The following is a 27,477-nucleotide window of genomic DNA, read 5'->3' on the forward strand; positions in this document are numbered from 1 at the left end:
GCTGCACTGCAGATGAGAACAAACAGCCCTTTGAACAAAAAGCAAAAAAAAAAGCTATAAAATTTAATGTCGCTTTCATTTATCTAAGTTGATTTAGCTTCAAATGTGACTTGCCCAGCACGACCTAGTAATATCGATTTATCACTATAAAGTTAACTCAGCCTTTCCTTCATTTCCTCATTTGACTCGCTGCTGGAGGCTCCGCTGCAGTGCAGTCAGAGGTTAGCACAGGTCAGAAATTACAGGCCTTTAACATTTGCATGAAACACTGGATTTAAGTCAGCGGAAACAGGAGCAGGAGACAAAGGAAAGGTATAAAAAATATTCACTTGCCTTGCCCTTGTTGAAGTAGTGGAGGATTTTACGACTCAGGTTCTCTTTACGTTGCCATTCGCTCTGACAGGGATAGTGAAGAAAATCCCTTAGGGGCCGGTCCTCCCACTGTAACAGCTCCCAGTACAGCAGGAGGGTGAAGGCTGCCTCTGTTGTCAAGAGGGTATGAAAAAAAATTGAGATTACCTTCTATATAAGTAAAAACCCAAAGGCTTTAGGCACAGTTAAATTTTTTGACCAGTTTTTGTGAACAGATGATGTATGACATAAAACAGTCAGCTGAACCTAAGCTCCCCTGATAATCATGTTTTTGTTTAAAAGCAGTCAGACTGCAAGGAGCATCTGCACAGTTAACACCAGGGTTCCAGGGTTTACTAATTGCACAGCATACAACATGTTTAATGAGTAAAAAAAAAAAACAAGAATTGTGTGCACAAGTTTGAATTCATTTTGGATTTTCTCTAATTCAAACAAGACCAAAAGTATATTCATAGGCTGAAATACACCTCTGCTAATATTTGGTAAATGTAATTCTAGTTGGACCCTTCTTCTTGAAGGCAGAGACCATTTATATTGGTTGGCTTCCTGGCACAGATCTGGCTTTTAAGCGTAATCAATTAATTTTTTTTAGAAGTTTAATGTTAGCCTGCTTTATCCATTCCAAAACCAATACTCATGTGTGTTTGGGATCATTGTCCTGTTGGAATAACCAATTATGTCCAAGTTGATTTGAGGTGAGGTTGCTATTTCATTCATTTTGTCTAATGTAACAGTACCACTGGCAGTAAAACAGCCTCAGAGCATGATGCCACCACAACCATGCTTGGCGTTGTAGTGTTCTTAGGTCTGAAGCCTCACCTTTACTTGTCCAAACATGTCTCTTGTCATTGTAGCCAATTGTAGCTTGTAGATTGGAGATCAATCTTTGTCTCAACTGACCATAAACCTTTTCTCTAGAAGGCGTTTGGCTTCTCCGTGTGGGCAGTTTCAGATTTCGGCTGCATATTGAATTGTTTAGTCGTGTCCAATAAGTCAATTGTGATCACTGAGGAGAAGTTAATAGGCCTCGGCCTTGTTGAGTTAAAAGACATCGTAGAATCTTCTGCATCACTTATTAAATAACTAAGTCTGTATATATATATATACATATATATATATATTAGCCAGTATTTATACTTTTTTAAGTATGAAATGAACAACTCTCTGTTTATTTTTCTGACCGTGAGCAGTATAAGAAAAATTATTAATCTAAACAAATAGATAGTGAGTTGTCTCCACTATGGACTCGTTGTTAATTGTGAAAAAGTTAACACACTTTGGTAGGTGCAATGTCACATAAAGTACAACTGAAATTACTAGTTCAAAAAGATTTTCAGTTGTTACAATTTGCTGATTTTTGTCTTATGAAATGATAAACTAAGTTTCCTTGAGTTTCTGAGTGTTGGTTGGACTATTTGAATTTTCAACCAACACTAGACTTCCACTAAAATCAATTTTATGCTGATTATCCTTTGTGTCCAAAGAAGACTTTTTACATAATGAATGATTAATCTGGTAAACACATAAATTGGCAGATTAACTGATAATAAAAAAAATAAGTAAGTGTTCCAGCACTACGAACCCACTGTACCCGCTGATCCCACCTTCTGAATTGAATCATATTTTGGAAAAAAAAAGCAAAGTTTTTTAATGTTGGTTCTGATTCACACAATAACCACATGTGCAATCACACCCAACTCTGCTGGACACTTAAATGTGTTTTGGTCATTTTCCCAGCTGCCTGTTGTTTGTTTTACGTAAGCGGCAATGAATAAGATTGAATTCAATTAGTCACATTTGGCTACATTTATGCGCACACAATAACACCACTGCTGATAATGTGAGATAATGTGAGTAAAGCTTTACTCACACAAGCCATTTACACAGTAAGATTACGCGACAACTTCCCCTGATTTCTGCTTTATGTGACTAAAGTGACATTACCGCATCGTAAATGTACTGTAAAGCCCCTTCTTCTCCAAATAAAATGGATAAATGTGATATAAATCTCACATTTACAACTTACATAAAAAAGCTGGCTGTACAACCGCCATGCAATAGTTTGACTTCTTAATGTTAAGCTAACAGCACATAATTATCTCTACCTGATATTAAGCTATCTATTTAACCATGGGTGTCGTTACACTTGTGTGATGTCTCTGTTTTTAGCACACCATTAGTTTCTCTATTATCTTCTTCACTACAGCTGACTGGATTCTTTGTTGGGCTGCAGATGAAGTTTCCCCCAGTTTGAATAGGACGATCCCCGAGTCTCAGATGCTGAAAGCTGACTCACTGCAGCTACCTGCTGAATAGCTCATTCTTCTTAGGCAACAAAAAACCCCAACTATGTGAAGCAAAGCTAGTAAGTATGTAAAGTGTCATGTGCAGGAGTAATAAATCAACTGGTGCATGAAAGAGACGTCCATCAAAGGGTGTGCACGTGTACACGCTCTCCTGAACATGAAGTCAAACTGAATTTCACCAGGAACAATTCATTTGTGTGTGTGGCTAAAAACTGTGGGGGTAGTGCTAGCAGTCTAATAACAACAGTCCACAAAGTTGCAAATTATGACTACACAGCAATAGCATCCTCCCTTCTGCTGCTTGCATCATTGTCCTGTGCAGTCATAAAACAGCAATATGAAAGGTCAGTATCTCAGACTGGCATAAGAGAGACTTTTTTGTTCTCTGCACTCCAGTTGAATTAAAATCTGCACAGAGGCTAAGAGAGAAGGTCAAATCTTGCATTCTTTTGTTGCATTTATTTAATTCTCATGTGCAAACTCTAAAGGATATTCCATTAAATATCTCAGGTACCTGTGAAGTCCTCTGCTTGGAGATGCAGGTCACACAGCTTGTGGATATAACGGATGTACATGTCTTCTTTGTTGACCTCTGATTTGTAGAAGTTCTGATTTTCAAAATAAACACGAATGGTGAATTTGTCTCCCCACTTTTGAAAATATTAATATATGCTTTTATAAAATCCAGAATAAAAACTCATGAAACTTCTCACCATAAGATTGACAGAGCCACCAATTTTCTTGTTCTCCATCTCATCTCCTTTCATGCAGTCCCTATAAATATGACGTGTTTACTTCTTATTGCTCTGCGATTTATTATTAGAAAGCAACATAGTTAAGATGACAACTACATTTTAGCCTACCTGTAATCTAGTATTCGCTCAACAAGTCTTGTGACTGATGTGACAAATGAGATTCCTGTTTCTCTCCAGGTCTCCTGCTCAATCTTCTCCAGCAGGCTGCACAGAAAATACATTAAAGCATTTTTACCAAAGGCGATGAGCACAGAAATGCAACACATATGAATAAATATGTCTGCCAGTCCATTCACCTTGGATACGGACCAAACAGTTGGGTCCTCGGGTGACGACAAAACAAAAAAGAAGCGTGTTAGAAGGAAATACTAATAGAGTGGCATTATCCTGAATATCACTCTACAGGCTCGCTAAACACGGGTTTGATGCTTACAACAGGCTGAAGAGCTCTCTGTGATTGTCATCGCCTTTCCCATCCGACACCATACTGTCCAGCTTATCCATCAGCTCTGCCTCCACCTACACAAGCACAAACACATTCAGCCAAAAGATGTTATGTGACAAAGAGCCTGTCCATCGCTGCAAGCTAACAATGGGTTAATTTCATAGTGCAATGTCATAATTATGCTACCTGTTTGAAGTTTCCGTTTTTCCTCTGCTCCCAATCCATCATGTCATGAAAAATTGGGATCATAATATTTCGAACCTCGGTCTGTGGAACCAGCGTAACACCAAGGAAGGGACCCATCATTCCTGGGATGAAGTGTGGCTTATTGTCTCCTGGATTAAGAAGATTCATACAGACAGACCTGTTTGTTTGCACTAATTTCATGGATATACGTAGTACTGTGAAAAGTCTTGAGCCACCGTTTATTTCTTTATACTTTGCTATGAAGTAGCTGAACTTATTTTACTTTTTTAAAGTGGTCTTGAGCAATAGTTCTCCAGGTTTTCTGAGGGTCTTTAAGAGTTTTACTTTGGGCATCAACTGCTCTGTCATTCATGTTTGCTCCAGTCACTGTACTTGTACATTTTCAAAAAACATTCTGAGAAATCCCTTTTTTTTCTGGGTGGCATGGTGGTTAGCCTGGTTGCTTCCTAGCAAGGAGGTCCTGGGTTTAAATCTACCAACCACCTGCTGGATTTTGTGGAATTTGAATATTCCCCCTGTATCTGTCCAAAGACATGTGGTTAGTGGGGTTACGTTAATTGGTCATTGAATGGTTGTCTGTGTCTGTGTTATCCCTGCCACAGCCTGGTGACCTCTTCAAGGTGTACACAGCCTCTTACCCTATGTTAGCTAGCATAGGCTCCAGCAACCCCGCAACTCTAAATTGGATGCAAGGTTGCAGGGATGTAAACAGATGTTAAGTAACTTAACACTTAGTTTTTCAAGCATAAAAAAACATGCCTGATTCAAAGAATGAACCTCTGTTGTTTCTACACAACAACAACTTAGCATACAATCAGTTCTAAACTGTATTTTTATGCACGTTGTTGCTAGAAGCATGTCACAAAAACACACTTGTTCTAATTTCTTTTGTTAAAGCTACAAAAAATAGCACAGTTTGACGGGCCTAAACTGTATTGTTTTGCTAGCAAGGTGAATCCCAAAGAGCTATTAGCTGCAAACTTGGTATGATAAAATGGTGAGTTGCGTTTTTTAGCGGAATTTGAGGAAATTGGTCAAGTGGAGGACACCTGACATCAATGCATCAGTGGCCACAAGTTTCATGGAGTGCTTAATCCAAATGAAATTTCTGGTTCAAATTGCTTTCAATATGTACAGAGGAGGTCAGGAGAGAGGTAGAACAGCAAGTGTATACAGGCAATTCTAAAGCACATGGAGAATCTGTCATGATTTGGGACCGCATTTCAGCTGGTGGTGAAGCCAGAAAAGTGCAGTCAAGTTTTATTCCACCACACAATACCATCTAAAATGCTTCTGATTGCCTTAGGCTTCATTTTTCAACTTGAGAATGATCCCAAACACACTGTCAATGAAGTAAAAGTGTACATTATCAGTCATGGACTGGCCTCCCCAGAGCCCTGACCTCAATATTACTGAAGCAGTGTGGGATCATCGTGACAAAGAATGGAACAAAAACCAGCCAACATCCAAAGAAGAGCTTTGAACGTCCTTCAAAAAGCCTGGAGAACTATTCTCAGGAGCTCAGGCTATGCTGAAGAGTAAAGTAGTGCAGTAGTAGTACAGTAGTGTAATTGCTAGGGATACATGTATGTGTCTGTGCTAAAAGTGGGCATCACAAACCTAATTTTTGCCACATGCTGAAGAGCTCATATGCCATCATAACTCTCATGTCACCATACCTACAAATAGAACAGCAAAAAGAGATCAAATGTCAAAAATGACATAATTAACACGATGCTTGGAAGAAAGCACACACAATTAAAAAACTCTTACTTATCTAGGACTTTCTTTCTCTTTGCAGGACCTAATGACTCCAGCTGCAGGCTGGGCTGGTTGATGTACAGCACAGTGAGGCTGAAAAAGGAGTTCCACACCTGACAGGCAAAGAATTATAAACAAAAGTAAAGAAACGCAACACTGAATGACATTTAAATTGCGCTAGTTAGCTTCTGTGTGGCTTCATTGTGTAGTGAGCACTAGCTGCTCTCCTAACACGCACCTTGAAATCAAAATCTGCATCTGAGAAGTTCTTGTGCAGTGCCGGAGACAGAAACTGTGTTGTCACTACGATGATACTGCAGAAAGCAAACATTACCCTGTCAGCTTACAAAATGAGCTAGGTGCCAAAAATAGATGAAACATTTTGCAACACAAGCGTCACCTTCAGAGTAGGATTATCTGAAGAAAGCCTGATCTAATGGGTGGCTGTATTCCCTTACCATCTCTGGGACAAAGACTGCATGACAGAAATGGAAAAAGCAGACTCACTGACTGGTTAGGAGCCGCATGACACTCCAGTCACGGGGGAAGATAGTCAGTTTCATCAGATTGCGAAACACGCAGAAGATCTTCAACAGGAACTCCTGCAGAGGAATATATTAAGAAAGAGTATGCAGTTCTGAAATGTAGTAAATAGGCCACTGCACAAAGCTTTGAGACTCAGAGAGTTTCCCACCTTTAGTTCCTCCTTGCTGTGGAAGTTGTTGAGTAGATGATGAAAATGGATCTCCGTCATCTGCCGGAGCAGGGACAGAAGACAGGAAACATACTCCCCCTGCATGCAAGAACATCGCAGACACAGAAAGGTTAATGAAGAAAAAGATGAACTAAATGGAATTTATTTTTACTGTCCATCAAAGATGCTGCTTGCGCGACAGCTTACCGTTATCTCAGCAGTGCACTGGGGGCATCTTTGTCCTCTGGATGTCTCCACAGAGTGAGATTTGCTCATGATGGACAGAAGAGTTTGCAGCAGCACATCCAGTAAGCTCTCCACCATCATCTCCACCTCCTCCTGAACAGAAGACTCCTGAAAACAAAAACCAAAGGAGTAAACTGACGGATGCAGCGCAACTAAAAAACATTAGCATACGATACGGCAGTATGTGTTAAGTATGCACGGAGAACGGGGATCTGTACCATGGAGCTTGTCTTGATTATTGAAAAAATGCTGCCCAGGATCCCAGAACAAATGAGCAGCTCCCTCTGCTGGCGTAGATGCAGGTGGATGTGATGTAAAACCACTGGCAACAATATACTACGAGATTCTGGCAAAAGGGGAAAGAAAAGAAGGAAGCAAACTGAATATAAAACGAAAAACACACTTTACGCACATTAGATTTGCATGGGCTGAAACTGTCAGACCATGCTGTTCTGTCATCTTCAGAGAAAAACATTTTCTTAAAACCTTCACAATTGTCTCACCGGGGAAGAAAAAGAGGCGGCTCTCGACTGTGCGAGCAATAGACTGCAGCTTGACCACATCCATAGACTGGCCAATGTCCACTGTGCTGGGCATGCTCCCTAGGGTGCCCCTGACATATTCGGCTACCTCCTGAACAGTGAACATCTGCAGCAGCTCATCAAAGATATCAGGGAAGCTGTTCAACAGCGCTGCCTTGAGAGGGAAACAAAAGCACAGAGCTGCAATTAGTAGAATACATATGGAACAAATATTCAGTTTCAAAGATGCTACAAATAAACTGAAAGTCATAATACAAATGAATGAAAATGCCTTTCTCCATGACATACACACATAAAATGAAAAAACAAATTAAGCGGAAACTCAAAGGAATCCAGCAAATGTGTTGATGCACAAAACGGTTTAGTTAATTTTATATTTAGTCTCAAATTAAAACATCTAATCTTTCAGATCCAGGGTCAGGTTGCGCAGCATCTGCTGCATTGTGGAACGAACACAAGGGGGCGCTGTAACTTACTGAGGAGGACGAGAGCCCAGGAGCATGAACACAGAGAGGCATGCAGCTGATGAAAGCCCTAGACTGTCCAAAAATCAAGCCAAGGAGGGCTCAACAGTGGCAGTGAAGGATGGAAGCATCAATCAAAGAGCACAACAAATAAAAGTCACAGGAATAAAAGAAGTTAACAAACTCAAGCAATGAAATATGAATGCAAACTGAGAGTGAATAAAACAAAAATTACAAAAAGAATTATAACAAAAGATAAAAATGGCTGGTGAGCAGGTGACATAAGGGGGATTTTGAGAGTAGTTTAAAGGGAAATGGTTGTTGGCCGTGAAGTGTGAAGCGTCTGACCTGTGTGAACACCAGATTCTCTGAGCTGCGGCTATCCAGACTCAGGACAAAGCGGATCGACTGGAAAAGCTCTTGGATGCTGGCTCTGAACTGCTCCTCCTCCATCCCGCAGGTGGCTCTTGAGTACAGGATACGAGACTGGACGATGAACTTGAACAGATACTCTAACGCCTGAGGTGATTGTTGGGGAGATGTAGACAGGGAGTCAGTTGGTGCTCACTTCATCAGTTTCCAAACAAAGAATGAAACTTGCATGCTGGATGAGTTGAATATTGAAAATCAATACATAAAACAAATGCTTCTAATCAGGCCCTGTGACAAAGTATCTGTTTAAGAGATTCAATCACAAAGGAAATTCAAAGAGCACATGGAAATGCTGCACTCTGTATGTCATTTTTAATAACTTCCTTTCATTAGCTTTTCTTTCAGAAGGACATCCGCTTCCTGAGGCCTCATACGATGTCACATTATTCCTTATCAGCACATCTGTTTGACCATTTCCTCATGCCATGCTAATTAATCGCTGCAGAATGAGCCAAGGAAGAACCAGAAGCGAATGAGTGCGAGACTTTACCCTCATGGCTTCCTGTATGTGGTCCTGTCGGACGACCTCAGCTGAACGGTCCATGTACCACTTTAGACATCGAACCAGCTCTCTGCAGACAAATTGTCTCAAAGTAAGACACTTTGCGCAAAACCAGAACCTGAGCTTCTTCTTTATTTGTGCTACAGACTAACTTCAAAGAATTTGGTAAATGTTTTTATACTTGTATGCCAAAGCTCCTGCAAAGTGGTTTTGTATGTAGGAGTCCATGACAGGTCTGAAGTGGTAGAAACGGCTGTCCCTGAGCAGGTTAATGATGAAGACCTGAGCACACAAATACATATCTATTGTAAAACACTTCCTCTACCTAAAAGTCACAATACATATTTTAATTTGTGAGTACAGCTCCTTTCATTTTCTTACCAAAGACTGGAAAACCAGCGGCCCGTATTTATCAGTGTTGTCATCTAAAAGACAGAAGAGCGTATCCAGGACATCTCGCAAGAACTGCAAAGAGAGGGGAACAAAAAGAGCACGTCTCAAAACAAGCATCGCATTAAAGGCTTTACTGCTAACTAAAATAGAAACAAGGAAAAAAGAAAAAAGGATAGCCCCGTCATCACAAACATTTTAAAAACATTTCTGTTTTTTTTCTGACACGCTAATGTGACGGCTCAACAGACCAGCTCAACGCAATTTCTCTAAATACTACAAAAACTTTATGTGTATTTTGGATGCACACAAAGAAATCCTACTCCTTAATCACAACAACACAATATTTAGCAAATAAACAAAATGAAATCATAATAGGATAAGAAAACAAATGATCTTCAGATATTGTCAAAAAAACTGAACTCAGTAAATCTACAGTTACAGAAATAATAACCTTGACAATCTCCTCCCCGCTGATTTGGCGTAGTCGACCGAGGATGTCCAACACCCTGTCTGGGTGGGCCTTCCAGTTAAGAAGAGCCAGAAGGTCCACTGAAAGAAAGAAATCCAAATAAGCTGACCAGGAAGACACAGCATGAAAGAGCAGCATGTATAAGGTGGTAGATTACCATTTTGTGTTAGTTTGGTGGAGCAGAGTATCGTAGAGACCCAGAAGGTTTCTTTGGGGCTTCTCTGGAAGGGCAGGTTAGCAGGTAGGTTGGGGCAGCTGTTAAAGTCCTCCTTACAGCAGGGCAGGCTCAGATAAAGGCCCTGGTTGCTGAAGGTGGCGTTTTCATCACACTAGAGGATTGAAATGGAACAGTAAGAGCTGGACACACACATGTGGACAATTAATATTTAATGAAAGAATACTGCAGCAAAAAGAGCTGCAGTTCTAGTCAATAACAGGGTGGCTGTAGCTGTGGCTTTTGGCAGCTGTTGCTCAGAAGGTCGAGCAGGTTTTACACTAAACATAAGGTACCCAGCTCCTCCAACTTCCATGTCCTTGTGTCCTTGGGCAAGGTACCAAACCCCCCAAACTGCCCCAGATTTATCCATCAGAATACGTGCATGTTAGGAGAAGCCCTGCGTGTAAAAGCTCTATGTGAATGTGCCTTGTATATGTAGCATATTTACCATTAAATATCAGTCAAAAATGGTAAATGGGAAAATGAATTTGGCTCTTCTCTCTAGGAGCAGTAAAAAAAAACCAGCCAACTGCCACACTAGACCTCGGTGTTTCGCTCAGTTATTTACATAATTATGTTTTAATGTGCTAGGTACACATGCATTATCACATATCAAAAACTGACGACATGTCAGGCAGCTAACAAGGATGAGATATTGCATAAAGGCAGGACTTTCACTCGTGTATGAGTCACTTTCTACAGCTGCTGCAGAGCACCACATGTCTGCAGCATCTTACCTTGTACACATACAGCTCATGACTCTCATCCGAGAGTGTGGTCCCATCCTCTCTCATCAGAGGAGTGAAGGCAAAACCAAACAGTTTTTTCTCCCCTTTGTCTTTAGCTGAAAGGAAACACATCACAGTATCCTGAATCATATACTTAACTATGCTGCATAAACCTTGCATACTGTGAGCAATCATCTGAATAAACGTGTGTACTGGGGGTGCCACTGGGTTGCATTACTGACTCACTGGAGCAGTGTCTGAATTCAAATCGTAGGTGGGAGCCTCTGAAACGGTCTATAGGAATGGGCAGCTTGACCATCTCACTCCAGCGAGGACTGTTGTTGTGATACAGGACAAACGAGCGATATTCAGAGGTGTTGGGCTCCCCACTGCCTAAACTGATGCAATCCTGCAAAAAAAGCAGACTTGCTGTAGTTCATATACTGACGATATGGCACGTATTAACTCATGTGCACATGCGTCATACTTTGAGTGTGTCGCCGTCAGCGTAGAGCACATAGAGCGTGACTTCGATGTTCTTCTGGACACTTTTGCCGCCCCTCTCAAACTCCCCCCGCTCCAGGGTCAGATACAGGTCGTTGCGTGTGTCACCTAGGAAAATTAAACAGCCCGAATTTTACTTAGAGGGGAAATGATTTCACAGATTTGTCAGAGAGAACGCTGCTGTTCCTGAGAGAGAAAAATTATGAAGCCTTTTGTGGCTCCAGAGGGAGTTTTGCAAAATATGACTGCCTCAAGTGAGATCACTTTGAGGTCAGCTGAGTATGAAAAAATAATCTGGAAGTTTGGAGTTGGAAAACAATTAATCTGCATTAGGAAGGCAAAGACATCTCTGAAATTCCCCAACTACGACAACAACCCTGTCTCCAGCCATGTTCATGCGAGCCTCTGCTCCACAGAGGAAGTGTGAGCGGTCAACATAAATTAGGCCTTCATGTGGACTTGAATGTGCACTGTATGTCACATTCTCCTCAATGCAAAGTGACCCCACTGAGTTGCAATAAACCAGCTCATGACTGCCTCAGCACCTTTTGTTCGGTCAGAGTTTAATGAAAGAAATATCAGTAGCAACAGTGCATGCAGATATTGCAGTTATTTATAAAATCAGATTATAGTTATTTATATCAAGTCATTTCCTTGGGGACAGATGACTCACAAGGAGTGATATTGGGAGGTATTTCAGGCTAACTGGAAATAAGCTGGAGAGGGGAGGAGAGGACAGGATTATGCATTCTCCGTAGACACAAAGCACTGCAATGTCAGCTGATGAAATATTCCGAAATAAACACACTTCTCCCTTTTCTCTTTCTTTGAGTTATCTTTAAAGACCTCTGCTCTTTAAAATCTGCTCTGCACCTGACCTACATGCTGATCTCACGCAGCGAGACCGAAGAACGTAGAGTCTACAAAACACCAGGAGTGGAAAAAGTACTTTGCAACAACATAGCGTAACGCTATTACAATTAAAAGTTTTACTTACTTATTATGTAAGTTCAAGTACACAGAGAACACAAGCTGAATGCACTTGGTATAAAAGGGAAAGTGTTTTTTCTGCAAAAAATTGTTTTTGTGTGTCACACGTATAGACTCACTGGCCACTTCATTAGGTATACTTTACTAGTACTGTACAGGACCCATTTTTACCTTTAGAAGAGTCTGAATTCTCAACGGCCAGGTTTTCCACAATCCAGCATTGTGGAAAACGTTCTTCAGAGAAAACATTCTTCAGAGATTTTGGTCCATATTGACATGACAGCATCACACAGTTGCTGCAGATTTGTCAGCTGCACAATGATGTAAATCTTGCATTTAAGCACACTTCAAAGGGGCTTTATTAGACTGAGATCTGGTGACTTTGGATGCCATTGAAGTACAGTCAACTCATTGTCATGCTTGGAAAAACAGTTTAGGATGATTGATGTTTTGTGAAACGGTGCTTCATCCTGCTGGAAGCAGTCAACAGAAGAAGTCTACACAGTGGTGATAAATGGATGGACATGGTCAGCAACAATACACAGGCAGGTGGTGTTTAAATGATGTTCAGCTGGTGCTAATGGCCCAGAGTGTGCCAGGAAAATATCCCCCACGCCATTATGTCACCACCACCATCAGCTTCAACTGTTGATACAGAACAGCACGGATCCGTGCCTTCATGTTGTTTTGGCCACATTATAAGAAATTGACTCTCATTAAAACAAGCAACATTTTTTGCGATCTTCAATTGCTTGTTTTTGATGTGCTTGTGTGAATTGTTGCCTCGGTTTCCTGTTCTCAGCTGACAGGAGTGGCATGTGTGGTCTTCTGCGACTGTAGCCCATCTGCTTCAAGTTTCATTATGTTGTGGGTTCAGAGATGATCTTCTGGATACCTTGGTTGTAGCATGTGCTAATTTGAGTTACAGATGCTCTCCTGTAAGTTCAAACCAGCCTGGCATCAACACGTCTGCAGAAGAATAAGGTTATCCTCATCCTCATTCATGTCAGTGCGCCCCAGGGCAGCTGTGGCTACAATGTAGCTTGCTATCGCCAGTGTGTGAATGTGTGTGTGACTGGGTGAATGTAGTGTAAAGCGCTTTGGGGTCCTATGGACTAGAAAAGCGCTATACAAATGCAGGCCATTTACCATTTACCATTCTCTGTAAAAAGTGGACATGGCTTTGTGGGAAAACCTCCGTAGACTGGCAGTTTCTGAAATACTCAAAAACAACCACCTTTCTCACCCATTCTGATACGGAGTTTTTCAGCAGATCATCATGACCATGTCTGTACACTGATTGGCTGATTAGATATTTCCGTTAACATGAAGCAGAACAGGTGTACCCAACAAAGTGGCCGTGGAGTGTATAACATTAGATTTGTAATCCGCTGGTTTTAACTATTTTATACAGAGAGCTTCAAACTCTCTAAGCAGGGAGGGCTACAGTAGAATCGTCTCTAAACAAAGATTACTTAAAGACTTCTGAAATGTGATGCAAGCTCACTGATTTCATACACTTTGTACAAGCGCTATGTTTTATAAATTGTACCATATTCTAAAAGTAAAGTCCTGATAAATAGTACAGTCATTAATCTGTCAGCTAAACCACCTACAGACATCAGCAGGAAAAAGTACAATGACATGTGGGGGTACCAAGCAGTATCAAATGAAAATGTTCTACCCTAGTGCAAGTACCTTAGTGGAGTACTGGAGTAAATGTACTTACTGTGTTATTTTCCACTACTGCAATATGCTACTCATACCTACATGTTTTCTAGTCTCTATCCAGATTGGAATAGCAATAATAACATGCCTGTAAACCGAGCAACATGACCATTCACGTATATTGGCATTCATTTGCTGGTGTACACACAAAGCAAAGGGTTGGTTTTTGGGCTAATAGTAAGACTGGAGATTTCTTTGCTTGGACCAGTAATGAGGTGGAACTGTTCCTGTATATTTGGAAAACAAAGATAATCAATTGCCAGAGAAGGACGAGACAAGAATTACCCATAAAGGATTAAACAACTGAAGGTGTGTGAGCCAAGCTAAAACATTTTGGATTAATTTATGTGACTTATGACATCCAATCAGGAGGCGAATGTCAAGTTTTCTTTGCTACCTGCTCAGATGATTTTTGCTTTTTGATGCTCTACTGGATGCCAGGCATCAAAACAGTAAAGGTTGCATGTAGTTAGATGTTTTAACAGTTTAAAGCTGAGGCTGTACACTGAACTTCTCTTTGTCCATTATAGCCCTCTACTTTTTGCCTCCTTACCTGGCAAGATGACATCTGGGAAACCCAGTTTGCGTGTAAGTGCCAAAGCCCTGTTGAACACAGCCTGGTTCTCCCGTCTGATTTGCTCCAGCTCACCTCGCAGCAGCTGCAGGGAAATGATGAGGCCTGGAGGCAGGGGCAAAGGGATGGTGGGCATAAATGATCGTGTGTAAATTGGGAAAAGGGCAAATGAAGAGGTGTGAGGTCGTGGGTGGAAATAAGAATCGAATAAAAGACAGCACAGGGACAAAGAAGAAGAGAGATGTAAGAAGGGAGGGACAGAGGGGTATTTAAAGGACATTAGTCAGAATGTGGGGGAGGAGAAGACAGACAGAAGAGTGAATGGAGAGACGTGATCAGAGCCAGAACATAAGGAGGGAGGGAAAAATTGGGTTCTGGAATTACACAAAGAATCGAGGGAAAATATGGGTTTTGCACAAATCCGGGGACGTATTATTGTGAGGCTTGAGTCTTAAATAACCTATGAGATACTCATAGGGAGAGATGTAACAGTGAATTATGAAAGATCAACCCTTACAGTCTCTCCACTTTTCAATATTTCACAAAGCAAGACGGTTTAACGAGACTCGAGGCGATCTTTTGAAAGCAGAAAACAAATTGGCTGAGTTGCATGTGCTGCATGTGTTGCATGCAGTTGAATATACAGGTCTTTTGTTTTCATTAAGAAGTTTATAGTTAAACAGACCCATTTTTAAGTACAGTTGTAAAAAAGTTACAGATAAAATTGTCCAAAAAACCCCCATTAAACTAAGTTTAAATAAAACTGGGACACCAGAGCCCATTTAGAACAGACCGAGGAGTCCTGTGAGCCGAATCACGGGACAGTTTTCCACTGCCCACTAAATTTCTTTTTGGAAATTGTGGACAACTCTGGGTGTCTGTTTTAAGAGGAATGGGTATTAGCAAGCTTGTTATCAGCGCACAATTAGATAGCCAGAATATGTGGAGGTATATTTGTGCACACTGGAAGGCTAAAGACAGCATGCCATTCAGTTGTTATTGTTAAGGAAAAGCCTTCTTGATTCAGCAATACAATGCCAACTTAGATTCTTTTCCACAATGAAAGATTCCCAGCGCTAAACTGGCCTCCTTGTACCAGTTGACCTGTCAACTACTGAAAATGTTTAAAATATCACAAATCAAAAATACAACAAATGAGGTCCCTGAAAAGCTGAAATACAATATCAACAGTCTGCTTTCAAAACACCAGCAATTTGTCTTGTCGGTTCCCAAACACTTACAGAGTTTTGTTAAAAAAAAGAAGTGATGCAACGTTGTGGTAAACATGCCCCTGTCCCAGCTTCAGAAATGTGTTGTTGGCTTCGAGATGAGCTTAATGTTCTTTTTTTTTTTTTTTAAATGTGTGCTGTTTGTTTACAATTTTGAATTAAATATGGGAAGTTCTGTTATTGTTTACATCTAACTATCTTTTTTTGGAAACAAGGCTATATTTGTATTTTTAATTTAAAGAAGAAAAGAAAAGAAAAGAAAAGAAAAGAAAAGAAAAGAAAAGAAAAGAAAAGAAAAACAGAGGTGGAAATTTAATGGGAGATCAGCAGAAACAGCATATTTACCATAGTTGGTGCTGGGCGCTGAATACTTGGTGTTAGACTTGCGGATGATGTTCTCATGTACCTGGTACCATTCGTTCTCATTGTTACATCTGGAGAGAAAGACAGTTGGGGACGGCTGTTAACAACACACCCATCAGAGGGTCCAGATGGATGGTTCAGGACTGTGTGTATGGGGACTGCACGAGCAGCATGAGTCCCAGAGCCGATTTCCTCCTGGAGAAAAGGTAGCAGCAGGGGGAGGTGCTATCAAGCAGCACATTAGCCGAAATGCACAGCACACTAAGCAAACCTGACAGTCAGCTCTCTACCAGCCTTTTTCATTACTGTGGGCCCAAAGGCCCCTGGGAAAGGCATGGGGAAATGCACATACTGGAGCGATATAAGAGCCGACAGTTTGGAGGCAGCTCAGCACTGAATCACTGCTTCCTTTTTAAAGGGAAGGGATCTTTGCGTCCACCGAGAAAGCCAATAAAAACTGCGGTTTTCTATTCGAGAAATCTTTATTTCACACTGAGCTGCTGTATGGTACTCCACAAGAAAAACAGAACGTAACTGGATGGCAAAGTGTAAAGACGATCACTGACCGGGAGCAAGCTCAGAGAAGGACAGTGCAGATACGAGGAGACACTCTAACTGTTGACTGACAAGAAAATATGCTGAGCGTGGCGTTATTTTTGCTTTGTCCTCTATCTTTGCTCAATTATCTATGTGTCATCTCTCTCGGCCTCTTCCCCTCTCCTTCTCTGTGTCTCCTTCCTTCGCTGGGCTGGCTGGTGTACAGGAGTGTCTTTCTGTGGCAAAGCCTAACAGAAGCAGCCAGATTCACAACATGCCAAGTGCCCTATCTCAGGCCCAGGGTGAGAAGCTATTGATTTTCCAGAGGACGCTTCATTATCATTCTGGTCAAAAACACACCAAGCATCAGCAGTGTAACACTAGGTTGTCATGCTCAACATTTCGAGAACATTTACAGATTCCTGCTGCTCCTCACAGACTCGTTAACCCTATATTCACAAAAGCAAGAAGTCTTACAGCAATGAAAAGGCTAAGCAGATGGAGAAGAAAAAGAAAAAGAAGAATAGCTTCAGTGGTATATTTACGTATAAACTTTGAGCACAAAGTCCTTCTCCTCTTTGAGGTCGGTGATGGTGTGGAAAACATCACTCATGGCAAGTACAGCGCAGCCATAAGGTCGCCTATACTGCACATGCGGCGGGCCTTTCTTTGAGTCATTCAGCAGCATTCGGCCTGTAAAACAAACAGAGATATAATTTGCTAAGAAGAACCACTAAAAAGTTATAACCATGAGTAAAACGTCATCATACACTTGTTACTTACCAGTTCTTATGACATGTGCAACAATGTACAGGTCTCTCTTCAAGTCTTTGCTGCTTAGGTCCTACAGAGAGGCAGGAAAACAAATGTTAACAGATTCAAGAAGGAACAAAAAAGTAAAAAAAAGTACAAATATCTTACCGTGAAGAGAGCACACAGGCGATCAACCTTCTCTGGATTCTTTGGTCCTCCATTTTTGTTCAGTTTCACCATGAACTTTTCACTGCAAACGAAGCCAAATCACAGTTTCAGAGTGTCTGACAACCACAGAATGCCTCAATCTGCTGGACAGAGACTGTGTGTAGATGTGTATGTATGTTTGTGCTCTTGAACAGATACAGTTTGTACTTTACTGTAAGCCCATTCAAGGCTGTTATGTGCGCGCTGAGACTCCTCGGTGTACCTGATCTGTTTGGCCTCGCGACTGTCGTACAGAGAAAAGAAGACGTCTGCATCCTCGCTGATGCTGTTGTAAGTGAAGCTCTTCAGGTTGATGAAGAGGTGGTGCGACACAGGGACACGGCAACCGTCACCATGGCGCTGTCTTATGCTTTCACCCTGAGAACGAAAAAGAAAGTGACCGCTCACAAGACCAGACTGCAAGCGAGGCCAAATACCTGCCACTCTGTATATAGATATGTTTATTAAACAGATCAATGGAAGTATTGAAACTGTTGAAAAATTCATGAATAAGCTTTACAGTGTTGTAACTAGAGTCTATTTATAGTGGAGTCAGTAGAGATGAAGGATTTCATCCCAATTAGGATATGAAAAGATGAACAGAGTGATGGAAAATTGGTGGCTTTGCTATAAGGGAGGGTGCAATATCCTGTGTTTATATAATGTATAAGTTTAACAATGAAAAGAGGAAGCTTTCATATGCATATGTGAATGCACAAAATCCACAAAGTTTATAAGACCTCTGAAACTCACATATTTACTTGTTAAGCTAAAGTGCGCTTACAAGAAGACACTGTGCTTTTACTGTGCTAACAGCAGTTTATGCTTATGTAAATCTTTATAGCTATCGCACTACTTTCGCTCTTCTTGGGCCCAAAGCCAGACAGACTTTACAGCGCATCCCCAAACAAAATGCAACATGTCTTTAAAATAGTGTTCCCACACGAGAGAAAGCTATGATATGGCCTACAGCACCATTTGTGCATGCACTGGGACATATGTGATTCCAGTGGGAACCAGTCCTCACGCCCTGGCAGTGTTGGTGTCAGTTGGTGTCAGGTTCTCACCAGTATTATAGGCACCGAACACCAAAGAGTCTAAATGTGATAGCCTTAGTGCCAGAGCAGTGGCCTGACTTCAGGACACTCATTTGCAACAGAGTGTTTGGAAAAGAAATGAAAAATGAGATTTGCTGATGAAAAATGAGCTGTGACGTGTTCGTGATCACCACTGAAATGGCCGTACCTGGTTTGTGCTTTGCTGACCACAATGTCTGCTGGATACATGCTAAAAAAGTTCAGAGGAAAAGATGTCAGATCAGTGAGTCCATTGTTGTTTTTTCATCCCACACAGCTTTGAACTTATTTACCTTACAGGAGCTTCAGACAAACACCACCTGAGCGATGCCCCGGTTGATGCTTCAAATCTGACAAAATTTCACCTACGTACATTGCCGAGTGGCTACGCTAGTGCTCCTGTAGCGCTAAAAGAAGCCCACATGAGGCAAAACGTGAGCATGTGGGAGAGAAGAGGACAAAGCCAGTATCGCCCACACACCCCCCTTCTCTGCTCAGCAGCCTAAAAGAACTCCTCTACTCCCATCCTTCAGGAGGTGCCAAGGTCTTGTGCCCTGCCAAAGACAAGCTCACTTTCATCGACAGAGTCAGGAGGCTTTCTGGCAAGGAAGACCTGCGCTGTTGTTTCTGGACAGAGCATTTAGTGCACAAACATTCAGCGTGCAAAGCTGAGAAACATGGCAAGGGGATAATGGGAGGCTGCAGGGCAGTTGGAGAGTGTTTTCATCAGCATATGGTGCTTCAGCCACTGAAAAGAAAGGATCTCCCTCCCAGATAGCAGTCTCCAGCAGCATTACATTAGATTTCGTAACATCTGTGCTGTAATCACACATTTCTAAAATTGGATCTGCTTCAGCAAGTCTCCTCTGTGTGTATAGATTTGGAAGTCCCACATCACTACAACTAAAGCACATTTGAGACATGACTTATTCATGGAAACGTGTCTCTGGTCTGGTTCTTGGCTTAAAGCAAGCAAGACTTAAATCTGCAATTTATTTTTAAAAAATAACAATTAAATATTCATTTGCAAGTACTGTACTTTTCCCACAGCCTCACCTGGGCCTGTCACTTTGCATTATGTATGCATTACTAGTTAGATTACAGCATTACAGTCACATGCATGTAAGAAAAGGGACACATTCAATATGGCTGTAAGATAAGCATAAAGAAGAAGTCACATGACGCAGCTCCAACAGCTGAATCGTGCAGTCTCTGGTGAGTCACCTTGCTATGGATGATTTGATAATCGGTACATTCACACATCACTACAACAACACAATCCTATATGGAAAAGCAGCGTGTGCAATGGCAAAAAAAAAAAAAAAAAAAAAAAAGCGCTCGGTAGGTAAAAAAGGAGAGAGTGCAAGACAGTGAGTCATGCCTACATATATAGTTTATCCATGCTGCAGGGACACATTTAATTGCATTTTATCATCCAAAGAATACAAATGCACTGCACTGACTTATTCTGTTTAATAATTAAAGGGATGTGTTTGTACAGCGTGAATTGGTTCAACAATATTTCCAGCCAACATACCAGTTTGTATAGCTCTGATACGCTGATCTGATCCGGATCCACCATTTCAAACTCTTTTCTGGGAACAAGGTCTAAGCCAAGGTGTCTGATGGGAGAGGGATTTGGTGTGAGTAAAGAAAAACAGAGGGGGAAAAACACATTATAGTTTTTAGCTCAAATAAAACAAAGGTGTCATATCACCATAATAAAATCTTCAAACATTCCTTAATAACAGTGGTTCTGAGTGCACACCACTTACTCCACAATTTTCATCAAGTTGAAATTTACCTGAAATTTAGCATAATAATAGTCACTATAAATCCATATAAAGCTCACGAATAAATCCAAACAAAACATACTCGGGAACATTAAATAGCAATTGCTAAGATTGCTAAGCAATTGCCTGATTTGTTACAGATTTAGCAGCTAATTTTCCTCACATGAGTCTTGGTTAGCTGACATAAATATATACAGTACGGAGCAGAAATACACAAGAAAAACACCTGCCCTTAACCGTTTTAACCCAAATGAACCATATACTGTGTACAGGTTGGTGTATCACCCACACAGAATAAAAAAAAGTTTATTTTTTAAGGCTACAGCACCACATCCAGCAGACAATATTAGATCATTTTATTCCAGCAGTTCAGTAAGACATTTCTGTCATCCCTGGAAACCTGTAGTAGAACGAGGATTTATGGGTTTGAATGGTACTTAACCACTCAACATGAGTTTGCATTATAGTAACCCACTAAAGGGGTTAAGAACAGTACTGGAATAATTGTGCTCTGTTGCCAGGTACAGTTGTCTCATGTGGTTGCATCTCATACTGTAACTCTTGACTTAAGCAAAACTGTGCAGCCTTAACTCGTGAAGCACTCTCTGCACGGACCATGAAATTAGATCACTGCAGCTCACAGATCAGCATGCACCACACCGTACTGACCTCAACTCGCATGATAAACGACTCCATACTTTAAGAGTTTGTATATTTGATTCCAAGCACGATATGCACAAATATTGACAAAGTAAAGTTGTTTAAAGTGAATTTTATGGCAAAAAATCTCTAAATCTGTTTTTAAACTGACAGATTTTCCCTCCACCTAGAGCTCTTCCTCGGCTGAACTGAAACCCTCGCATCATTATTTCTGTTATGGATGCCTGTCACAGCTCAGTTGGAAGGGGTTTGAAACTGGCAACAGTAAGAATATGGCTTTACAGTTCCTCCGGGGGGATTTGCATTGACTTTAAGCTGCTTCAGATTCACTCATCTGCTAAATGACCATAAAATTACATCACAGCAATGCTCTTACACACCCACTCATCCACTGTGGCAGATCTCTCCAGTGTCATTTTTATTTATTTTTTTATTCTTTGGTGGCCAATAGTTTGAAACAAATGTTTGCTTTATAGCATGACTTCACTTAACCCACTCTCTTAATCTCAGTGCACTCAGTGCGAGTGTTACTCACTCATTGCCCCAGTCAAGCCGTACGGTGATGTGGCGCTTGATCTCGCGAGTCTGGTCTTGGGCGAGGTGACCCTGGATCAGCTGCCGACGAAGGTCAATGAGCTCATTCATCACATGGCGCAGTTTATGGAATAGATCTACCTTGTGTTTCTGTATTTAAAGAAGGCAAAAAAGTTAGGTTTTGGATATACAAATTCACCAAAAAAAAACAAAAGATTAAAAACTCTCTCTCCATGGGTCTGAAATAAGAATTCAGTGATTTCATTTTACATTCAGGCCAAACAGGAGATCAAGACAAAATCATGCTTTGAATCCAGGCCTCTGCCAGCCCGTGCAGGCTGCAGAACAATATGTGTTGCAACTGAGTTTCAAGCCCACTGGTTTTGTTAATGAAACGAAAAAAAAAAATACAGTTCCCTCACAAATCTGCTTTGACCTCATCACAGTAATGAATTTCATCACCATCTCTCACGGACCAAGAACAACAGTTTTAATTCAGGCATTCTCTGTTCTCCCTAATGGTATGACAAGCCCACATAACCACCCAGGTTTGTTTACATAAACGCAAAGATTAAACACCACTACAATGCCAATATAAATTTAATGAGGATAAACACTACATGCTTTCAAAGGCTGGTAGCTGCTGAAAACAAAGATTTTTGTCAGGGTTGATGAGCCCTTTCAGACCGCTATTTACATGCATTATAATGGATACACAGCTATGCTTAGGCCATTGCTCCCTGAAGTAATACCATGAATTCTAATTGGCAACAATAAGGTGGAATGTATCAACATCTAGCCAATGCCGCATCCTACAGGGGGGTGAGCACCAAAACCAGCACTGTTAAATCGGGGCTTCATATTAGTCGAGCTTCAGAGGAAGTTACATCACTACTCCAATGCCGGAGGCTGCTTAGTTGCTCAGAGCATGAGCAGTCCTCAGTGAGAGGTTATGTAAAAACTCGTTGCCTGTTCTGCAACATAGCCGCTCAGCTCCCGAACTCAAAACCCTACCAACCACTTCTGCCTGCCCCCTCGACACTTAGCAGGATTAAGGATGCTTTAGGTTTCCAGTAATCACTTTTTGCCCGGCAAAGTAAAGGCTGAGTGAAGGTGGTGGATCTTAAGAAACGGTGAGAGGCAGGCCAAGATCAATAAATGGCAGAATGACACAGCATGAAATTGCATACGACAGGTCTGTAGGCCATTATCTGTGTCCAACCACCATGTCTGTTCTACATAGATAGTACATGAAAATACAGGGTGACAGTCAGAACGACACGGAGTGGAGAAATATCTTAAGGAGATGTCGCAGGACTATATTTCTAGCGAATCACTACTTCTGTCGGCAAACTTTTTTTTACCAGGTGTTGAATTGTGAGCAGGAAAGAAAACATGATTCCATCAAACCACTTAGGGGAATGCAAATGAAGCAACGGTGGATGCATTTTCTTTGCGAAAGCTGTTTTGTCAAATCCCTTGGAAATCTTAGTAATCTCAGGTCCCCACGCACATTTATTGCTTGGTGGTTTGTTTTGATATAAGCAAGATGTACTGTAATATACTGCTACTGACCACATAGAGCTGCTTCCACAAAACGCCCCATTCCTGCAGTGTGGAGGTGGTCTCTGTGATAATAGGGTCCTCGAGGGGTACCACCGTCTCGCACAGCCTACAGCGAAAAAACATGAATTTCCAATCAATCCCTGAAGCATCAAAACAACTGGTACAAAAACATATTCATACTACACAATATGAAGACTCATCTTAAAATTGCAGCATTTGCCTCTTTATTTTAGAAAAGCTACATAATGAAAATGTTGTATTTAGCATGAAACTGTGTTTTCAACATATAGTTTTCTTTTTCAGCTGTTCTTTTTTGTAAGTTTGCTGCTGTGCTTGGGATCATTGTCCTGCTGCATCAGCCCTAGACTCTAAAATACTTTGGTATACAGAGGAGTTCGTGGTCAACTCAACGACTGCAACATACTCAGATTTTGTAGCAAATCCGGTGCGTAATGGCCAAACATCTCCACTTTGGTCTCGTCTGTCCAAATGACATTCTTCCAGAAGTCTTGTGGTTTGCTAAGATGCAGCTTTGCAAACATAAACCGTGCTGCCATGTCCTTTTTAGAGAGAAGAGACTTTCTCCTGGAAACCCTTCTAAGCAAGCCATACTTAAATATGGTCTGACACTAGGGTGAATTTGCTTGGACTTTCACTCCTGAGACAATGAGCAGCTTTCATGAATGCTTTCTTATTCCTCACTGTACCATGATGGACTCTGTATTGCTTGGAAATGGCCTTATAACCCTACCCACACTGATGAGTAGCAACGGTTACTTCTTTAAGATCATTGCTGATACCTTTCCTCCTTGGCACTGTGTTAATACACACCTGAATGCCCCAAACCATAAAACTGCAAAAACTTCTGCTTTTTTACATCCGACCACATTTGCTGATGATTAGTGAATAAAGTGCATTTGAGTAGCTGCACCTAGCTGCTACTTAACCTAGCAGTAAGGGAGTGCTTAGTTTTGACATGCGCCTTATGGATTTTGGCTCAATTTTTGTTGGAATAAATAATAACACAATGTAAGATGTCATGTTTTTCTAGCTCATCTCAGGTTATATTTATTGTAAGACCCGCCAAGGACCACATGATTTTTATTATGTTCTGATATGTAAAATCTTAGAGTTGAAAGAGGGTTCACTTTGTTTTACCATGACTGTACATATGATAAATGATTAATAGAGAACAATAAAAAGAAATGCCTCTCTTTTAATAAATTCTTTGGTGTTATCTAAAACATATTCTGAAGTAGGTTACTTCAAAGAACATACACTATTTCTATTGTACGCTATCAGATTTAAATTATAATATCAGTATGAATACTGGAGATCCTGGTGTTGGTATCACACTGAAACTTAATTTAATGGTATTTCCCACTCCCAGCTGTCTCCAGATTAGCTTAGAAATGGGTGAAGTCACAATTACACATCCATATAACTGTTTCAATGAGGAATTATGTAATTATTCTCTGAATGCAGTTAGGAAACAGGGTGGAGCTAGGCAATAAAAACCATAACACTCATCCTTCTTGTGTGACCACATTCATGGGGAAATATTAAAGCAAAGGTTAAATCTCTTGTGGTGCTTTGCGCTTTGCTTGTGAAGCTCTGGCTTCCAACTTTTATACTGTATAACATTTTGGAACAACGCAGGCATCTCCATTCGTTGCACAGTGAGTGGGGGTGATTGTCTGTGGTGGGGATGCTTTGGGAGAACTACACAGATGCAGTAGGTGTGTCAGCTCATTAACTCCATGAGACAGCAAAGCAGATTTCCCAAACTGCAGCTCCTGGAGCGAGGAAGTATAATAATGTCAATTTTGAAGCCTGTACTTTTAATTGTTTCGGTGAAAATGAGAGTTCTCCTGCTATGTGGTAACTCAAATGGAGGATGGTGATATAAGAGCAAACTCCTGATTCACACTGAGCTACAGACACAGAGCTCTTCTGCCTGTTTTTCTCTGTTCCGTTCTGGCCCCGCACACCCATGGCCGACTATTGTTACCAGATGCATGTAGAGGACTGCAGTGTATACTCGTGTGTGTGTGTGTGTGTGTGTGTGTGTGTGTGTGTGTGTGTGTGTGTGTGTGTGTGTGTGTGTGCGTGCGTGCATGTCAGCAGCTGTCAGGTGGTAATTCTCCAGACGATGGCATTGCCACTAATCAGTGGTGAAGCAAAATTAGATGGCAAAGGAGGGAGGGATCTGCATCCACTGACATTGATCAGTTGATTAATCAGTATCACACTGGCTGTGTAATGAGAGAAAGAAAGCTCCATCAACTCTATCAGCGCCAATAGATCTGACCAGTAAAAACAAACATATCACCCTCTTGTCATCCAGCAGTATGTCTCAATAAAGGCCTGATTTTGATGGTGATGGATCACTGCTGCTGAAGTTGTACATAACATCATTGGCAGTGTATTTCGAGCAGCACACGCCCTTCTAAATGAAATTCTCAGTACTGCAAAGGATTTTACTTTAACTGTGTCAACTAAAAACATAAAAAAGTCATTTACACATGATGACATGTTTCTTTTATGGAAAAGGTGTTCCTTCACCCTAATTTTAGTGAAGCTATTGGGATTGACGCTGGCAGAAGGGCTTGCCAATATAAATCTGTCAGTCTCTGACACGCTATGCATACCTTTAGAAATGCTCCAAATTAGGTTGAATGAGAGTGAAAAGCACCATAATTATCATAGTGATTGTTTCCAAAACAATACACTTTATCTCTTACTGATGGAGAAAACTCTATAAATCCAATTATGCCACAAAGCAGTCCAAAAAACATAATTAGTTTTATTTACTAGCAGATCAACTCCTTAAAGCCACCCGCTGTTAATAAAAAGACTAAATTGGACTCTCAATTGGACTCTTACAGTGAAAATTGTGCAGGGATTCAAGACCACGTGCAAAGACAAGCAAACAGCAAAGGGAAGAAATAGTTATGCTTTTATAGTTTGATATGTATGCATCCTAATTACAAAGTAGAGAACTTTTTTGCAACTGCAGCTGTTGCTAACAATATAGCTGTGGTCTGGGTATCTTAAAATGGTTTACAGCATTCGTGTCTTGAGGGGCTCGAGGGCCTCGAGGGCCTGTGCTATTACAAGATGTATAATTTAGCTCTGCTAATCTTGCTTAACAGGACTGTTTGGGTGTGATTTGATCACATTTATTTAACAGCTCAGGGAAAATATGCAAAACACTGCACTACTATTGATGTACACTGAGTGAAATGTTGCTAAACTTTGATTTGGGAAATATGTGGCATTGCTTTATTTCTAACCTCTGCTGGCTGTGAAAAAAAATGCATAAAAAGTACTTAAGACAACCACATCAGTTCTACTTTTGTCACAAACATGTCTGCTTTTCTAAAGAGTTGATCAGGAAAATACGCTCACTTGTGTTATGCCTGTATTAAATCCTTGTTAAGCCAATGGTATCAACATAATGCATTTAGACATATAGACATGGTCAAGATGAAGAATGGGGAAAAGGGGATTTAAGTGGCTTTCAATGTGACATGGCTGTTGGTGCTAGACAGGCCGCTCTGAGTATTTCAGAAAGTGCTGATCTACTGCGACTTTCCCACACACCCATCTCTGAGGTGTACAGAGAATGGTCTGAAAAAGATAAAATATCCAGCGAGTGGCAGTTTTCTGGGAGAAAATGCCTGGTGGATGCCAGAGGTCAGAGGCGAATGACCAGACTGCTTGGAGCTGATAGGAAGGCAACAGTAACTCACATAATCACTTGTGTTACAACCAAAGCATCTCTCGAATGCACAACACATCACACGTTGAAGCAAATAGGCTACAGCAGAAGAAGAACACCACATCGGGTGCCACTCCTGTCAGCTAGGAACAGGAAACTGAAGCTGCAATTCGCACAGGTGCACCAAAATTGGACATCATTGGAAAACTGTTGCCTGGTCTGTTGAATCATTTCTACTGTGATGTTCAGATGATGGGATCATAATTTAGCCTAAATATGTGAAAGCATGTTGTACCTTGTATCAACAACTCAGGTTGTTGGTGGGGGCGTTATGGTCATGGGTATATTCTCTTGGTACACCTCAGTACCAAGCTGAGTAAAGTTTAAACGTCACATAACACCTGAGATACTTTGTTACCTTTTTGCCTTCCACACCCATAGTGTAGCCATCTTCTGATGGCTGATCCAGCAGGATAACGTGCCATGTCAAGTTCAAATAATCTAGAACCAGTTTCTTAAACTGACTGTACTCAAATGACCTCCACAGTCACCAAACCTCAATCAAGCAGAGAGGTGGTGAAACAGGAGATGCACATCATGGGTGTGCAGCTGAAAAATCTCCATTAAGTGCGTGACGCTATCATGTCAACATGGATCAAAATCTCAGAGAAATGTCTCCAGCTTTTAAAATAATACCACAAAGAAT

The 27,477-nt window shown here is 41.1% G+C and overlaps 1 protein-coding gene across 3 annotated transcripts in view; it reads right to left on the minus strand.

Annotated features, from left to right (window-relative positions):
• The window catches only part of LOC146364494 (dedicator of cytokinesis protein 3-like), a 51,443-nt gene that overhangs the window by 13,034 nt on the left and 10,932 nt on the right, over window positions 1–27,477 (minus strand). For all 3 annotated transcript variants that reach the window (XM_084917574.1, XM_084917573.1, XM_084917572.1), the window contains exons 5-38: window positions 23,057–23,153; window positions 21,483–21,631; window positions 20,032–20,116; window positions 18,664–18,705; window positions 17,642–17,796; window positions 17,380–17,461; window positions 17,242–17,302; window positions 17,004–17,151; window positions 15,904–15,992; window positions 14,309–14,434; window positions 11,021–11,145; window positions 10,780–10,942; window positions 10,543–10,649; window positions 9,746–9,917; window positions 9,571–9,668; window positions 9,108–9,191; window positions 8,908–9,008; window positions 8,715–8,796; window positions 8,141–8,311; window positions 7,290–7,482; window positions 7,005–7,132; window positions 6,748–6,894; window positions 6,541–6,639; window positions 6,354–6,448; window positions 6,085–6,160; window positions 5,859–5,959; window positions 5,706–5,764; window positions 4,065–4,213; window positions 3,867–3,952; window positions 3,730–3,756; window positions 3,542–3,637; window positions 3,392–3,452; window positions 3,193–3,286; window positions 334–482 (exon numbers count right to left, since the gene is read on the minus strand). In XM_084917574.1, the coding sequence (XP_084773700.1) occupies window positions 334–482; window positions 3,193–3,286; window positions 3,392–3,452; window positions 3,542–3,637; window positions 3,730–3,756; window positions 3,867–3,952; window positions 4,065–4,213; window positions 5,706–5,764; window positions 5,859–5,959; window positions 6,085–6,160; window positions 6,354–6,448; window positions 6,541–6,639; window positions 6,748–6,894; window positions 7,005–7,132; window positions 7,290–7,482; window positions 8,141–8,311; window positions 8,715–8,796; window positions 8,908–9,008; window positions 9,108–9,191; window positions 9,571–9,668; window positions 9,746–9,917; window positions 10,543–10,649; window positions 10,780–10,942; window positions 11,021–11,145; window positions 14,309–14,434; window positions 15,904–15,992; window positions 17,004–17,151; window positions 17,242–17,302; window positions 17,380–17,461; window positions 17,642–17,796; window positions 18,664–18,705; window positions 20,032–20,116; window positions 21,483–21,631; window positions 23,057–23,153 (3,697 nt within the window). The remainder of the gene's footprint in view (window positions 1–333; window positions 483–3,192; window positions 3,287–3,391; window positions 3,453–3,541; window positions 3,638–3,729; window positions 3,757–3,866; window positions 3,953–4,064; window positions 4,214–5,705; window positions 5,765–5,858; window positions 5,960–6,084; window positions 6,161–6,353; window positions 6,449–6,540; window positions 6,640–6,747; window positions 6,895–7,004; window positions 7,133–7,289; window positions 7,483–8,140; window positions 8,312–8,714; window positions 8,797–8,907; window positions 9,009–9,107; window positions 9,192–9,570; window positions 9,669–9,745; window positions 9,918–10,542; window positions 10,650–10,779; window positions 10,943–11,020; window positions 11,146–14,308; window positions 14,435–15,903; window positions 15,993–17,003; window positions 17,152–17,241; window positions 17,303–17,379; window positions 17,462–17,641; window positions 17,797–18,663; window positions 18,706–20,031; window positions 20,117–21,482; window positions 21,632–23,056; window positions 23,154–27,477) is intronic.

Source organism: Perissodus microlepis, chromosome 20 (genome assembly GCF_051167445.1).
Source record: "Perissodus microlepis isolate ML-2025 ecotype Zambia chromosome 20, ASM5116744v1, whole genome shotgun sequence".
Classification (NCBI taxonomy): domain Eukaryota; kingdom Metazoa; phylum Chordata; class Actinopteri; order Cichliformes; family Cichlidae; genus Perissodus; species Perissodus microlepis.